This window comes from Camelus bactrianus, chromosome X (genome assembly GCF_048773025.1).
Source record: "Camelus bactrianus isolate YW-2024 breed Bactrian camel chromosome X, ASM4877302v1, whole genome shotgun sequence".
NCBI lineage: Eukaryota > Metazoa > Chordata > Mammalia > Artiodactyla > Camelidae > Camelus > Camelus bactrianus.
Window position 1 is genome coordinate 9,887,077 of NC_133575.1, and position 15,798 is coordinate 9,902,874.

A 15,798-nucleotide genomic window follows, 5' to 3' on the forward strand; every position below is an offset into this window, starting at 1 on the left:
CCCTTGCCTGGGCAACGGCCAGGGGTGGGGGGCTTCCTATTGAACGCATACTCTCTTCCCACCCGCAGCCAAGTAAGCTTGCTTGTCCTGCCAGCACGGTTGTCTGGCTCTCCGTCTATGCGTGCAGGGCACCCCCAAACCACAGCCTCCCCAGCTGGGTCTGCCAAACTCTACCTTTTTATTTTTTGAAGGCAGTTTTTACAAGCCCACTTCATGAAAGGAGAATTTCAGAGTTGGACGGTTATGATTTAAAAAGCCAAAATGGATAGTTGTAGAGAGGAAAATTCTCTGTAGAGCTGAAGCTTAAGTTTTCTGCATGAGCTGGATACCTGCCCTTTTCACTGGTGGCTGGGCAGAACCCACCATAAGCTTCAGCCCCTCGAGGATGGTTTCCATCTTAACCCACCCTGGATCCCCCACACTGAGACTTTCCATCTCATTCTCATCAGGCATCTGGTGCTCCCTCTATATTTTGCCTTGTAACCTGTTCTTGCTCCATGGCCATTGGATTTCACCAAATGAAAAGTGGATGCAGGTCCACCCGTCCAAGAACTTTGCATACCAATGGCATTATCTCCCTTAACACAGAGTCACAGTCTCAAGAGAGTATGTTCCCAAAACCTGATGAGAAAGGACATGTTACTTAGGATACTTACGTGATACTTAGGTCAACTAAGGGCACCTTTGGGAAGAAGGTTCTAGATGAGGAAACTGGAACTAACATTAGGGAACCACAGCTGTAACACATTCTGTAAGTAGAATACAGTCGTCCCTTGACATCCACAGGGCATTGGTTCCAGGAACCCCCACAGATACCAAAATCCGTGGATGCTCAAGTCCCTTATATAGAATGGTGTAGCATTCGCATATAACCTGCACACATCCTCCCACGTAGTTTATAAGCTCTAGATTACTTAAAATACCTAATACAATGTAAATGTGATGTAAGTAGTTGCCTGGCGTGCGAGGCAAAGTCAACTTTTGCTCTTTGGAACTTTCTGGATTTTTTTTTATGTATATATTTTTTGACCTGTGGTTGGTTGAATCTGTGGTTATGGAACCCACAGATATGGAGGGCCAACTGTATATAATAAAACCCTCTTGGTTCAGTCATTCATTCATCCCTTCTTAGGGTATTTCTTAACTGATCAAATGTTCATTGTTAGCCCCTAAGGTGAATGAAGATGGTCAGGTTGATTTGGTTCTAGTCCAAAGAAAAGCTACAACATCCAGCCTGGAGCACAGAGGTGAGTGATGCCTTCTCCCCAGTGTGTGCTCTGTCGCGGCATCCTGTGTTGTTTTCATTTCTTTGTGGCTTGAGATGGTTGTTTATGAATCATTGCTTCATTCCTGAACACCCAAGGGGAAAGTCATTACATCATGGTACCTGGTGTCAGTATGAAAGTATTAGGTCCTTAATTAGGTCCTTATGTGATTAATACCAATGATTACAGTGTTGTAAGCCAGTCTTCTCTCCACCTCCGCCTGACACCTAAAGAGGTGAGGCGGATGATACATGAGGGAATGACTCATTGGCTTCCACTCCAACATGTGAGGGCCCACAGCCTGAAACTCACTGTGTACGAAAATCTTGCCTGAACTGCCTGTGTCAGTTACCTGTTGCCATGGAAACACTTCGGAACTGACAGCCACAACTCTAGGTGGCCTACAGCAATAGAAACTCAGTTTTGTGTATGAGTCTGTGGGTTGGCTGGACTGTCCTGCTGATCCGAGCTGGTCTGTGTGGGGCTCTCCCATGTGTCTGCATCAGCTGTGGGCCGGCTCATCTCAGCTGTGCTCTCTCACGTGCCTGGGGCCTCATGGGTCACCTGGGCTGACTCGGCTCTGCTCCATGTGATCTCCCATCTTCCAGCAGGCCGGCTAAGCCGGGCCTTGTGAGAAACTTCTACTAAAAACTCTCCAAAGGCTAGTGACCCAGCTCCTATGGCATCTTCTCTTCCATCTTTCTCCTGAGTGTTCCATTTGTTTAATTTCTCTGCATCAGGCATCTTATTGCCCATTTTCCTGGTTAGGAAGAAAATGCTCAGGGGATAAGCTATGTTCTTCAGGTGCTCAGAACTTCTGCCCCAGCTCTGCTTTACACTAGCTAAGTGCTAATAAATCATTTGAGTTCCCTTTGGATCCACAAGCCAGCCAGTTTTCTTATTTTACTTTTTCTTCCATAATCTTTAATGAAACAGAGAGAGTTTACAATTTTGCCTTATGAGCATATGACCATAAAAGGTCAAAAACTGGGCAGCTGCTCAATTCCTGGAAATCCCCACCCCTTCCCCAAAATAGTTGGAATAATCCTCCCCTCATTAGCATATAAAATTACCAAGCCCACAAAAACTGACAACCCCGCGCCTCATTGGTTGTGCCCTGTCTTGCCCTCTGAGACGGCTGGCATTCTATGGAGTGTGTATCTACTTGTACTTTAAACACCCCCCACCTCTCGGCCTCTCTCCCCCTCGCCTTTTGAGATGGCCTGCACTCTGCTTAGGGAGCATGTATCTCCTAAGCCGCTCTCTTCTGAGTGAGACGAACCGCACTCTTGTCTATGGGGTGTGTATCGCTCTAAACAAACTTGTTTTCACTTTACTAAGCTTCGCTCTTGAATTCTTTCCTGTGAGAGGCAAGAACCTACATTCTCTGGCAATGTCTTAAGAATGGGCCCCGCCCACTTTTTGACCTTTTATGGTCAGCCTGGGAACTGTCATGGCACCTGTGGGAGTGTCATTTAGCACGTTAATATATTACAGTGAATGTATAATGAAGCTCAAGGTCTACCAGAAGTCAAATCTTCTGCCATCTTGGTTCTAACCAGTTTATGTCGCATCCTCAACTGCTACGTCATTCTTTTAATGGTTGTGCCCTGCTCCCTTCCCTCCTGTCTCACCTACATCAGAGGTCAACAAGACTTTTCTGTAAAGGGCCAGATAGTAAATATTTCAGGCTTTCTGAACCATACCATCTCTGTTGCATCTGCTCAGTTCTGTCACTGTAGCTCAAAAGTAGCCGTAGACAATACGTAAAGGAATGGGCGTGGTGTGTTTCAGTAAAACACAAGAGCAAGCAATGGGGCGGGGCGTTAGTTTGCTGACCTCTGATCTCCATAAAAGTAACCAGAGGCCAGTTCAGAGCTTGTACTAGCTGGCCCTGTACTCCATGCAGTTGCTGCAATTTTGCTAAAATAACATTTAACAAACTTTTTTTTTCTATTTAAGCCATTATTTGAAACACCGACTATATGTGAGATAAAGTCAGTGTTGCATGCTTATCGGTAACAGTAGAAAAACAGAACCAGTGAAAACCTTTGTACAACTGTAATGATACTCAAAAGAGAAATGTATTATTTTACAATGCTTCACGCAGATGAATTCAAGTTTGGAGGTACTTAAATAAAAATACTATATATTTCTTTTAAAAAACAGTATGCACAATTGAAGCATAAACAAATTTTACAAAGTACTGGTTATGCAAGTTAAGTAGAGCGTCTGAGGGCCTGATGGTTCAATAAAAGACCAGAAAAGAAATTGAGATAGAGAAGTTTATTACTAAGTTTATTACAGGGCCCTCCTCCAGGGGCCTCACAGGGAGGTAGAGAGCTTTGGGGTTGCTGGGCTAAGGCTGGGTTGGTTGATTCAAACGAAAATAATCAAAAATGTAAGCTCCAGGAGGTCTTATCTAAGGAGTGCTTGAGGGGAAGGCCCTGGGAAGCAGGGAAGACTGCTAATCGCAGGGGCTGTTGGGGAAGTCACATCAGGGACTGACTTTTGCTGTGACTCTGCAGGCTCTTATCCAGGGTGTGTGCTTGCACGATGACTGGTGCCAGTTTAAGGCCCCCAGAGGCCTTACAAAAAGGCCAGACAAAGCGGGTGCCAAAGCAGCAGTACCGTGGAGTAGCTCAGCTTAACTCTTGACAGCAGCTGAAAACGTGGCATCACCTTCCAAAGCTCCCAACGTTCAACGTTTTCCTACTGCTCTCAATGATGACGAAATGCACCCTTTTTCTTAGCAGATTTAAATATCTCAGCTGACTGCAGCTTTGACCATGGGGTCTGTGACTGGAAACAGGATATAGAAGATGATTTTGACTGGAATCCTGCTGATCGAGATAATGGTATTTAGATTTCACTATTTCATGTTCTGCGATACAGTCCAGGTAAAGGAAGCTCTCCAGTGATGGGAGGGTCATTATTCTTGTCACTTGTTAGGCTAGGAAACTTTTAGACCTTCCCAAGTCTCCCTTGATGAATGACTGACTGGATCTAGTGTATATTCTCCTCCTTAATCACTCTCCCAAACAGTCTCTGGGCCCAGTGAAAACCAAGGCAGTGTCACCTTGGCTCCTATGAGTGTCTCTGTGATGTAGACTAGCAGAAGATTTCACCCACCATCCTCTCCTCCCCTGGCTTCTAGAGGAATTCCTTCTACCTATCAACTTCTTCAGGCCCTAGTCTATAAGAGTTTTTGCCCAAGTCCATCAAAGGCACAACCAGAAGATTAGAGATGAGCAAATATCCACTACACTGGTTAAAAGATACTTGGCAGAATGATCTTAGGATCAGAAGGTGACCTGTGTTCCTGCCATCTTAACTCAGAACTTGGACTGATCCGTTACACGTGGTGGTTGAGCTCCGTGGTACCATTAGTACAAATCCACGTACGTTGTGGATGCAATCCCATGCTGTGGACCCGCCTGAGGCGCTGCCGTCATGCATATCGACTCGGTGGAGAAATGCAGTCCAGGGTCCAAACAGCTAAGGTGGAAAATTCTGGAACACAAGTTCTCCGTCAGCTGCAAATTACCTACATTACTAAAAGACGATTTAATTAATTTTTTACTCTGTATCTGCTATAACCAAGTTTTGTGAATTTGGACAAATTCCTCAGTTGCCTTCACTGTACAACAAAGAATTTCAGTTCTTTGATCCCTAAAATTCATTTTAGCTTGAAAATTGTGTTCCTGAATGTTCAAAATGAAAGACTTCAGCTTTCCTTACAGGAGACTATCGTTCATTTTTTGCAGCTATTTTATTCATTACAGCCAAACCCTTTACCATGGCCTTATTTTTTAAAAATTTTTTTGTGGGGGAGGTAATTATATTTACCTATTTATTTATTTTTAGAGGAGGTACTGGGGATTGAACCCAGAGCCTCGTGCATGCTAAGCATGCGCTCTACCACTGAGCTACACCCTCCCCCTACAGTGGCCTTATTAACTGTGGCTTTTTCTTCTCTTCAAGCTGTTGGCTACTATATGGCAGTTCCGGCCCTGGTGGGCCAGAAGAAGGACGTTGGCCGTTTGAAACTTCTCCTCCCCGACCTGCAGCCCCAAAGCAACTTCTGTTTGCTCTTTCATTACCGGCTGGCTGGAAACAAAGTAGGGAAGCTTCGAGTGTTTGTGAAGAACAGTAACAGTGCCCTGGCCTGGGAGAAGACCAGGAGTGCAGATGAACGGTGGAAGACGGGGAAAATACAGCTCGACCCAGAGATGGATACTCCCAAAAGCGTAAGTGGAAAACAGTATTGAACGAGATGTTGACATTCTTTTTCCGTGATTTAACAAACAAAACACTCACTGAGCTACGTAGGCACTAGGGCTACAAAGATGTGTAAGACTTTTTCCCGACCCTTAAAGAGCTTATATTCTGGAGCAAAGTAGGCCAGGCAATTAATAGCACAACGAACGATGATGCGTGTCAGGTGCCTGCATGTTACATTCTGTGGACATGAGCTGTTTGTGTGTCAGGCTCCTCTCAACACGTTCCCTCCGAACCAGGCTCTAAATTCCTTAATGTGTAAAAGCATATCTTGTTCATTCATTTTGTACCCAGCACCTACCACAATGAATACAGGCTAGAAGGTCATTTTTTAAATGTTTTTTGGACTGAACGGAGAGAGGGGCTGTTGTCTGGGGTCCCTAAAACCACCCTCAGGTTCCTTGATTCCCTAGAAAGACTCAAAGTACTCAGTAAAGCTGTTGCAGTTTGTTCATGATTATAGTTCGTTACAGTGAAAGGATATAGGTTAAAATCAGCAGAGGGAAAAGGCGCGTAGGGCAGAGGAGAGGCTAGGCACAAGCTGGCAGTTTTCCTCTCCCAGTGAGTCACGTAGATAGTTCTTAATTCTTTCAGCAATGACTTGGGACAACATGCACAAAGCACTACCCACCAGGGAAGCTCACTCAAGCCTTGATGTTCAGGGATTTTGTTGGGGGTCCATCTTCCTGCACAACTGCCCACGTGGCCGACCCTAGTTACTCAGTCTCTAACTTCTCCAGAGGCCAGGCCAATACTGTGTGACCCAACATCCCCATCAGAAATCACATGGTTGGCATAAACTATGTGGCGTGGCAAAAGACACTCTTAAGAGGTAGGATAGTCCAGGGACTTAGAGGTTATCTCCCAGGAACCAGTCAAGGGCCAAACCTTTGTTTGGAATGTGCAGAGTTTGGACAACCCAGACCTGCCGAGTTCATCTTTTATTGCACAGTGGGCTTAATAAAGGAAAAGGGAACAGAGTTTTAAGAGGAAGTTGATCAATGGGATAAAATGCTCAGAAAGAGCAAATAGGATAAAAATGACAAAGTCTCTATTAAGTTTGACCATCAGGAGGTGGCAGCTGACCTTTGCAGGAGTTGTGTCTTTGGAGGGGAAGAGGGAAGGCCACCCATGAGGAAGGAAAGGAGCAGAGCTCTGGGCCCATGTGAAAAGTTTGGTCGAGGTGGGAAGGGAAAAGATAGGGTGAAAGCTAGAAGGAGCTATATGAAGAGCTGAGTTCCCAGCTATGGTGACAAGAGGAAGACCAATTAGTAGACCCATGAACTAGGATTCTGTTTCTACTTCGCTTGTGAAAGATAATATGTTAGTTAACAAAAGTCAAATCCTGTAGTAGGTGTCAGACCAAAAAGCCAGGTCCCACGTCTCAGATGCTAGATTAAACATCTCCTCATTCATTCATCATCCTTGAATCAAAGCAGAACATCTTGTTTAAAATACACTCTACTAAAGAAGTTGTGGTACGTGTATACAATGGAATACCACTCAGCCATAAAAAGAATAAAATAATGCCATTTGCAGCAACATGGATGGACCTGGAGATCGTCATTCTAAGTGAAATAAGTTAGACAGAGAAAGAAAAATACCATATGGTGTCAGTCATATATGGAATCTTAAAAAAAAAAAAGACACAAATGAACTTATTTACAAAACAGAAACAGACTCACAGACATAGTAAATAAACTTATGGTTACCAGAGGGGTGAGGTGGGTGGGAAGAGATAAATTGGGAGTTCAAGATTTGCAGATACTAACTACTATATATATAGATAAACGACAAGTTTCTACTGTTTAGCACAGGGAACTATATTCAATATTTTGTAGTAACCTATAATGAAAAAGAGTATGAAAAGGAATATATGTATGTATGACTGAAACATGCTGTACACTACCAGAAATTGACACAACACTGTAAACTTACTATACTTCAATTTATAAAAAAAAGTACGCATGCAGACATGGCATGGTTGTGAGCATCAGTCTTAAAGGCTTTCTTGAAAATGCCAATTTGCTCTAAGTTTGAATTTATTTTTTGAAAAAGTTTAGAAAAGACAAAGGAAAATCACTTTATTAAAAAGTAAAGATTTGTGATCATTGCACAGTAACATGAGTGCTTCCATGTTTTGCAATTTACCTTCCACATGGATACATATTTTAATTTATTTCCAACCATGATATGCACCTGCTGTTGATAGAATATGTGTTTGTGTCACTTTAAAAAAGAATAACATGTTCCAAATTAAATATTCCTTTTCTAAAACTTTTGTTCTTGGGTAACCTTGATCATCTTTGACTCAGAATCCTTTTGCTGTCCTCTGAATCTGCTTATCTCTGATACTGAGAATTAAGGAATTAAAGAACCCACTGTGTGTATTACCTTCTTCATTACTTACAGTGAGTGGTATTTAATAGATGTTCCATAAATTGTAGCTATTACTATTTTCATAATTATTGAATTTAAAATATTTTGGGGTTTTTTTCTGATTTTAAAACTAACATGAACTTTTTAAAAAAATTAACAGTATTGAAGAAACATAAATGTTTATTCAGCAAATATTTATTTTAATAAAATTTCTAGGGGGAGGGTATAGCTCAGTGGTAGAGTGTGTGCTTAGCATGCACAAGGTCCTGGGCTCAATCCCCAGTTCCTCCATTAAAATAAATAAGGAAATAAGGAAACCTAATTACTTCCCCCCCAAAACAAAACAAACAAAAAACCAACAAAGAATTTCTTTGGAAACATTTTTGAATGAATGAATGAGTATAAAATAGTCACTGTACATCCTTAATTTTGTCAAATGAGTTATCTCTGTCATTTTCTGTCCAATCTGAAGATGAATTTTTTTAGTATTGATCCTGTGTTCGCCATGCATTAGAAATTTCTAAAACATAAAATTTGCTCCTCTTTTTATTTTTTATAAATATCTTAGATAAAAATGATTATAGCCTATTATGAAACATTTTTCAACACATAAAAACTGTAGCATTGCAGATAATTTCAAATATTTAAACCAACATTTTAAGAGAAATAACTTTATTCCTGCAAACTACCAAAATCTGAACATATCAAAGTAATTCCCTTTCAACTATATAGTTTTACATTAGATCATTAGATGTTCACGAGGGATGTTAAATTTCTTCTAGCCTGCTTTTTGAAAAGAAAACCATATTATTATTTTAGTTTTGCTTTTTTTTTTCTTTAAATGGAAATTCTAAAATTTCTGCTTAAACCTTAGTTTTCTCAGCTTTTCAGGGTTTTCCAGATTCTTTTAATTATTTTTTATTGAAGTATAGTTAATCTACAGTGTTGTATTAATTTCCAGTGTACAGCATAGTGATTCAGTTATACATGTGTATATTCCTTTTCATATTCTTTTACATTATAAGCTGTTACAAGCTATTGAATATGGTTTCCTGTGCTATACAGTAGGACCTTGTTGTTTATTTCTTGATATATAGTAGTTTGTATCTGCAAATCCCAAACTCCCAATTTATCCCTCCCCATCCAGATTCTTTAAGGTGTTGCAGTGACCCTGTTTTCTCTGAATGTAATTCACTCAGTGTAGATACATGGCATCTGGAAAATATTATATATATAGATTTTTTTTCAATGTCAAAACCTGTTTCTATGCAAGAGGGACATAGTAGTTTAGTCCAGTGTAATAGCTATTAACTAGTGCAAGTATATTATTGCTTTAAATATTTTGAAGTAATTTTTTATTCCCTCTCCATTATTAGATCATTTTTGAAGCAGAACGTGGCAAGGGCAAAACCGGAGAAATTGCAGTGGACGGCGTCTTGCTGGTTTCAGGCTTATGTCCAGGTGGCCTTTTATCTGTGGATGGCTGAATGTTATTGTTGCCTTTTACATCGTTATGTTTGGCTTTCTATGTCAGTTCTCTGTTTTTTGACATTACGTCATAGACCTCTCCCATTTTAGAAATACAAAGTGAAAAACTGTAATGCACCAACAGAATCATTATTGTAAGATGCTTTTCTTGTGTGAGATATGCCAATATTTGCTTTAAATATAGTACCACTGTGTCTTCTCACTCATCTCTGAATTTATAAAATATGGAGTTGTCAGTTCAGCTCCCCCTCGCAGTATATTTGATTTGTCTGCATGACTTGATGAATCTATTTTACAACGTTTCTAGAATTACCAAAAAGGAAAAAAAAAAAAAGGCACAGAAAAATGTGTAACTGTCTGACTTTTATGGCATTTCTTGGAAACTGTGACATCACAGATAGACTTTTACCTACGTGGCTTAGCCTGATCTTTTACAGCCAAGCTTGTATATTTAAATTCTTTATAATAATAATATCCAAATACTCACCTTTTGTCATGGTTTAAGTTTTTCTAAGTAAGTAAATGTGTTGTTGATTCTATGTTTAATTATGTGTATGATTATTTGCTTTGCTAGAATATGTGTTTATTCTTTTCTCTTTGGAAATACTTATATATTTTAAAAAATTCTTAAAATTACTTGCTATTATGGGATCACATGACTGCTTTATTAGGCCTCATAACTGCAATGCAAACAGCTTAAGTTGTTGAACTCAAGGCCTCAGAGAAATCCCTAAAACCTAATTATGCAAGTAGCAGGATTCCAAAAAAGACTGATGCCTCCTCTGTTTCTCTTTTCTTCCAAATTCAAGAACTGATTTGTGTGGTAATGAATCCTGAGTGTGTTCCCTGAGGATGAAAGCATATTCTGTTTTAAGATTCTGGGTCAGAAACAGGTTCAAGATAGCTCCCAAACAGAAGGTTCCCCAGATTGTTGCCTGTTAGCCCCAAAATTTTACTAATCTTTAAAATTTGTAGCTTTTACTCTTAAGGCTTTTTTTTTTTTTAACACCAAAACTCTTAGTAATCCTTCTTTGTCGTCGTCATCTTTGTTTTTTCAAGTAATCTTTCTTCAACAATGTTCTCTTCAATACAACCAACACATACAACCTTTCAAGATGGTGGGAAAAAACACATTGTTTTCCGTTAGTGTGAAGTACTTTTGTCATACAGAGTGTACACAGGACTGTAGGTATATCTGTTAGGATAACTGCTAGTTATAGAGACCCCCAAAATTGTGTGTCTAGTGAGATCACGTGAAGAACTGCCTGGCTCAGTCAAATCAATCCACAGAGTTGTAAGAGATAATAAAATAGCTGTGGTAAGGTGCTAAAGTGTGGGATGGTTTGTTACACAGCAAGAGCTAACTGACACAGGTGGTTTCTAAGACTGCGGTAGACTTAAAGAAGACTCCCCTCTAACCAGGGAAATTTGAGAGCGTAGGTGTGGTTTAGATTAAAGGAAGATAAGAGGGGAGAAATTGCAGTGAAGGGCAGTGCCCAGTAATCCAGGTTAAAGGAAGAGATGTTGAACCAGAAATGGAATAGGAAGTCCTGCAATTATGTTACGTATGGGTAGATAATCAGTGTATGAAGCTGAGTTAAGTTGAACTGAATAATATTTTTAATGGTTCTCTAGTATCTGTAGCAGAGACTTCTAGTTGCCCAGTATTTATTCTCACCTTTTTCCTTACTAGTATAACCATATATAAATATATATATGAGGTTAGGGGAGGATGTGCTCAACTTAAGGACTGTTTTTCCCAACCTCTCTTTCTGATGGGGAGTCCACTGAAGTCATTGGTGGGGCTTCTGGGAAGGCTCATTAAAGAAGGCTCTCAGTTGGCAGCCCCTTTTGCCCTTTCTCTTCCTCAATGTGGTTGTGAAGGCAGGCGCTCTAGGAGCTGCCTTGTGACCGTGAGAGCCAGGACCACACCCAAGGAGGACTACGTAGCTGGAGGAAGCCTGGGTCCCTGATGACATGATGGCATCTCTACCACTGTCCCAGGCTGGTCACTGCTTGATATTTTATTAAGTGAGATAAAAACAAACTCTCTCTTGGTCTATCTAGGATTGCAAACAAAGTACAATCCAAAGTCAGGGGAACAGTCTTAGCCCCTGGGGACTGCCCCGCCATTTCCACTATAAGACCACAGTCTTGGGGACTGACTTCTTGGACCTTAAATACCAACATACTGTTTTGAATTCCGGTCAACAGCCTATAGCGTCACGGACCTCTAGCCTGCAGTAGCACTGAATCATACTTGGGTTCCTTTGGACAACATAAGGTCAAATAACTCAGTCATGACTCCACATCTGTTGTCCCTAGTCACCACCCAAGATGGAAACCCCCCCGTCATCCATCCTTTCCCACTCTCTCATCCCCTCACTGTTATGGCCTCCCTCCTTTGGACACTAACTCCCACTGCTTCTGCCCCTGCCTCCATCACACATACTCCGTTGTCTGGGAAACAAACTCTCCTCCATTGTAATCCGGGTCAAAGATATCTTCCTAGTCTCCCAACCTTGGCTGAACTGAGTGCTCTCCCGGGGCTCCCCCTGCAGCCATATTGAAGGAAGCTGCTCATCCTCCCCCACTGCTCTCATTTCAGGGGCTGGAGTCTAGGGCAACATCCTCGTCGCTCCACTCTTGTTCACCATCTCTTATTTCTCTTTTTCCATGTAAAAGCCACCGTTCCTTGAAGGTGCAGTTAAATAGCTCTGTGGCCCTCCATCTCTTCTAGCCATTGTCATCAACCACTGTGGTGACATCTAGGCAAATGACCCATCCAGAACCTGCCCTCACAATTCTTTGACCTCCTCTATTCCAGTAACCATCATCTCCTCCTCAGTCTCTGCACCAAGGCCACCCCTTGGACTTGATCATCACCTCTGAATTCTTGAACTCCACCATTAAACTCCGGTTGATTAGCTTTCTCTTCTTAATCTCCCCACACTTATCCTTTGACCTTTTTGAAACCCCCATTCCCTTGACACCTTCATTTTCTCCCCCTCGCTTGGCTTCCTCCTGGCTTGACTCTGCCCTCAAATAAAACATAACCTAGACTCCAAGACCCATCATCCCTTTAAAGATGCTCTTGCCTGTGGCCCACAAAGCCCACGCTCTTGCGTCCTTCCGCCAGAACCACCAGGCAGAGCCCCAGTCTGGATCAAGCCAACTGCCTTCTTTTCTCCATCCTGTCTCCAGGCTGCTAAGCACTGTTAGAGAAGATGACACACTGTGAAGACTGAGTCTTCAACAAAACCAAGATCTTCAACTTCCTGCAGACGTTGAGTGCTGCCCAAGTGACCTACCACTGAATGGTGCTGCCTATTTGCCTGTCTAGACTAGACTGCCTTCCCCGGGATGGCCCACATCCTGCAGCCTCCTGGACCTGTATTAATATGTTGAAATAACAATAACGTCTGCCCCCATTTTGGCCTCCTCTCTGAGGCTGAATGTCGGCAGCTGCCCAAAGCACTGAATTGAAGATTTTAAGACCATATCTGCCACAAGGAAGCGGGGTGCTGTATGACCCCTTCTGCTCGGGGAATTGATGCCTCCCTGAGATTGTGCTCACCTCCAGCCTGGCCCGAGGTAGCCTGTGTTTTTTGTTCTTGTCTTCTTCTCTTGCAGGCACAGAATACTTGTGGGGTGACTATGGGGTACTTTGACCCGGAGATGCTTGCAGCTGTCAAGAACTGTTACTCTCCTTGCAAGCTAACAAGTTGGCCTGTCACAAGTTCATGGATATCGGTAGAAAACACGAGACTCCTGGGACAGAGATGGACTTGATTACTCACGGGACAGCAGGTAGCCTGGACCTCACGGTCACACCATTACCCCTTGCTCCCCACCCCAAGTCTCACAGAGGGTGGGGCAGTGCAGAGGCGGGTCCAGGAGGATGCGGGGTACACAGTGAGTTTGTGCCACAGTTGAGGAACCCCAAATTTAGGAAACCCCCCATCTTACAGGGGTACCAATAGCAACCCTGCCCCAACCTTGCCCCGGAAGGAGACAATATTTTTATTTTGGGCAGGAGAAAAATCTGTTCTTGACAAGGAAGACACTGTCTGTGTTCTCCCAGGCTGTGTCCTCTGCCAGCATCCTTGATAAGATGGTACAGGGCAAACCTGCCAATGCCTTTGTGCAGAAGATGGATGGAAAGACATGAGACCCATGGAGAATCAGACTCTTACCTTTCAGGGATCAGTTAGATTAGATGAGGGGCTGACACTGAGAAAGACTGGGCAGCAGTGTTGGCACCTCATACATTTACAACAGTCTAGGTAGTATTCTCACTAAGCAGTGCACTTACAATTTGTGCACTGGCTTTTCTAAATTTGTGTTATATTGCAATAAACATTTATTTTAAAAATAAAAGTATTCTACCCTCCCCCCACTTTAAGACGAACCACATCTATGTGACTTTATCCCGGTTGACTTGAGACACCTAGAGTGAATTCGTCTCCCAAATACCAGCCAGGCAGGTTGTGACTGAAGTTACACAGACTCATGGATAATCTAGCCACAAGTAACTCTTACCTTGGGGATGTCCCCTGGCCTGCCATCCAGGATATTAAGGGGACCAGAGACATCTGCTTGTTGCTAGAAGCCGATGGCATTGGAGTCTTGAGGGGTGGGTCAACAGGCCTAGGGACTGAGGCCTAGGGAAACATCCCAGCTGCTCAGGAGCCTGGAAGCCTCACCTTCAGCACATCTATTCATCTCTCTGGACAGTGATCAAAGTTTCTGCATCCCCCTTTCCTGTCTCTGTCACTGTCCTTTTAAAATCTTTTTCCTTCTGAGTCCCAGCCACAGTCACAGCTCGGCCGCCAAATGTAGACACTTTCCCCTGCATTATGCGTTTTTTAAAAAACGCATAATGCAGAGTTGTAACAGCGCCCCCTTGTGGCAGCCTTGTGCACGTGTGCTGCTGCCGGCTGGTAAACAGCAGAAAGGGCTGTCTTCAGCATCTCCTGTTGTGTCTTTCCGCTATTCCTCCCCTGACCAGTGTCTTGTGAACCCGCTTCTTTCTGGGTACCCAGAACCTTCCGATCAGTCACCCCTGAGATCTCCTCCTCTCTCCTCCTCTCTTCCAATCCAATCTCGCAGACCTCTCTCTCTCTCCCAGTTCACCCCTCTCAACACTTACTTGTCCCTTGTCCCATTCTGCTGATCTCTGACTAGTGAAGGGAAACGACCCTTATAAGAAAACTCAGGCGTGAGGAGTAACGGGCTGCAAGTGTAACCTTTCCTAAGGAATAACTGCTCTTTTTTAACAGCTGCTTCCGGTGACTTTACACAGAGGAATGAGTAAGAAGGCAGTTTCAGCACCAGAGTGGAAGAGGGCTGTTAGAATTCTGGAAGCTTCCTCCTGCCTTCCGGGCAAGTGGAGGGGGACCTGGAGAGAACCTCTCAGAGAGATTGACAGGTGCTCCTGCATTGAATTGAAAGGCCACAAGAAATGGTGCTTGACTCGCCTGAAAGACTAAACGGGTGAGAAGCCAGCTGGGGCTGCCGAAGACTGCCCGTGACCGTGAGGAGCGCGGCTGCAGAGGGGGCGGCCTCTGCTGCTGGGGCTCTCCCAGGGGCTGAGTGTGTACCCAGCCAGTAGCTGGGCTTAGGCTGTTTGGAAGGCCCTCACCCAAGGGGCCCATCTGCAGGTGAGCTGACCCAACACAAAAAGGCTGGGTGGGACATGCCACCAAGTGTAGGAGCTGGTGGTCAACCAGATGGTGTGTCATCTGAACGAGAGAATGGGTGAGGAGGGGCCCCGAACAAGGTGGGGGGGGATGTCTCCCCAAAAAAATGCCCAAAGTGAGCCCACAAAAAGAACCAAAGAGGCAGCCTTTGGACATGAACACACAGAGCGCCAATGGCAGGGAACAATACCATCAATCAAATTAGTTTCCTGTGCCTGCCAGAAAACCACTGTGGCTTAAAACAAAAGAAGTTTATTCTCTCCCAGTTCTGGATCAGAAGTTCCACCTCCAAGTGTTGGCAGGACCATGCTCCTTCCAGAAGCTCTGGGGAGAATCCTTCCTCACTTCTGCTGGCTTCTGGTGGCTCTAGGAGTTCTTTGGCTTGTGGCTGCCCCAACCCCACCCCGATGTCCACCTTTATCTTGACTGAAAAAAATGCACAACCTAACGGTTGAGAATTATGTTTTATTCGGTGGATTTTCTGAGGACTTCAGGCTGGGGAGACAGAGTCTCAGCTCTAAGGGACGATTCTGAGGAGGCAGGGGAGGAGCCAGGATATATAGGAGTTTTTGCAACAGAGACCAGGTAGTCAGAACATCAAAAGATTACTGTTCATTAAAGAAAACCAGATATCTCAAGTTAAGGAATTTAGTGCTTTTCTATGTGTGGGAAGATGGAAGAGC

The 15,798-nt window shown here is 43.3% G+C and overlaps 1 protein-coding gene across 2 annotated transcripts in view; it reads left to right on the forward strand.

Annotated features, from left to right (window-relative positions):
- EGFL6 (EGF like domain multiple 6) overlaps positions 1-10,049 on the forward strand; it is a 50,090-nt gene extending 40,041 nt beyond the window's left edge. Inside the window, exons 9-12 of one of the 2 annotated variants that reach the window (XM_074359193.1) lie at positions 1,167-1,247; positions 4,019-4,123; positions 5,250-5,515; positions 9,302-10,049. In XM_074359193.1, the coding sequence (XP_074215294.1) occupies positions 1,167-1,247; positions 4,019-4,123; positions 5,250-5,515; positions 9,302-9,412 (563 nt within the window). In that variant the 3' untranslated portion in view covers positions 9,413-10,049. The remainder of the gene's footprint in view (positions 1-1,166; positions 1,248-4,018; positions 4,124-5,249; positions 5,516-9,301) is intronic. The other variant, XM_074359194.1, reaches the window with a different exon arrangement.
- Positions 10,050-15,798: the final 5,749 nt, after the last annotated feature.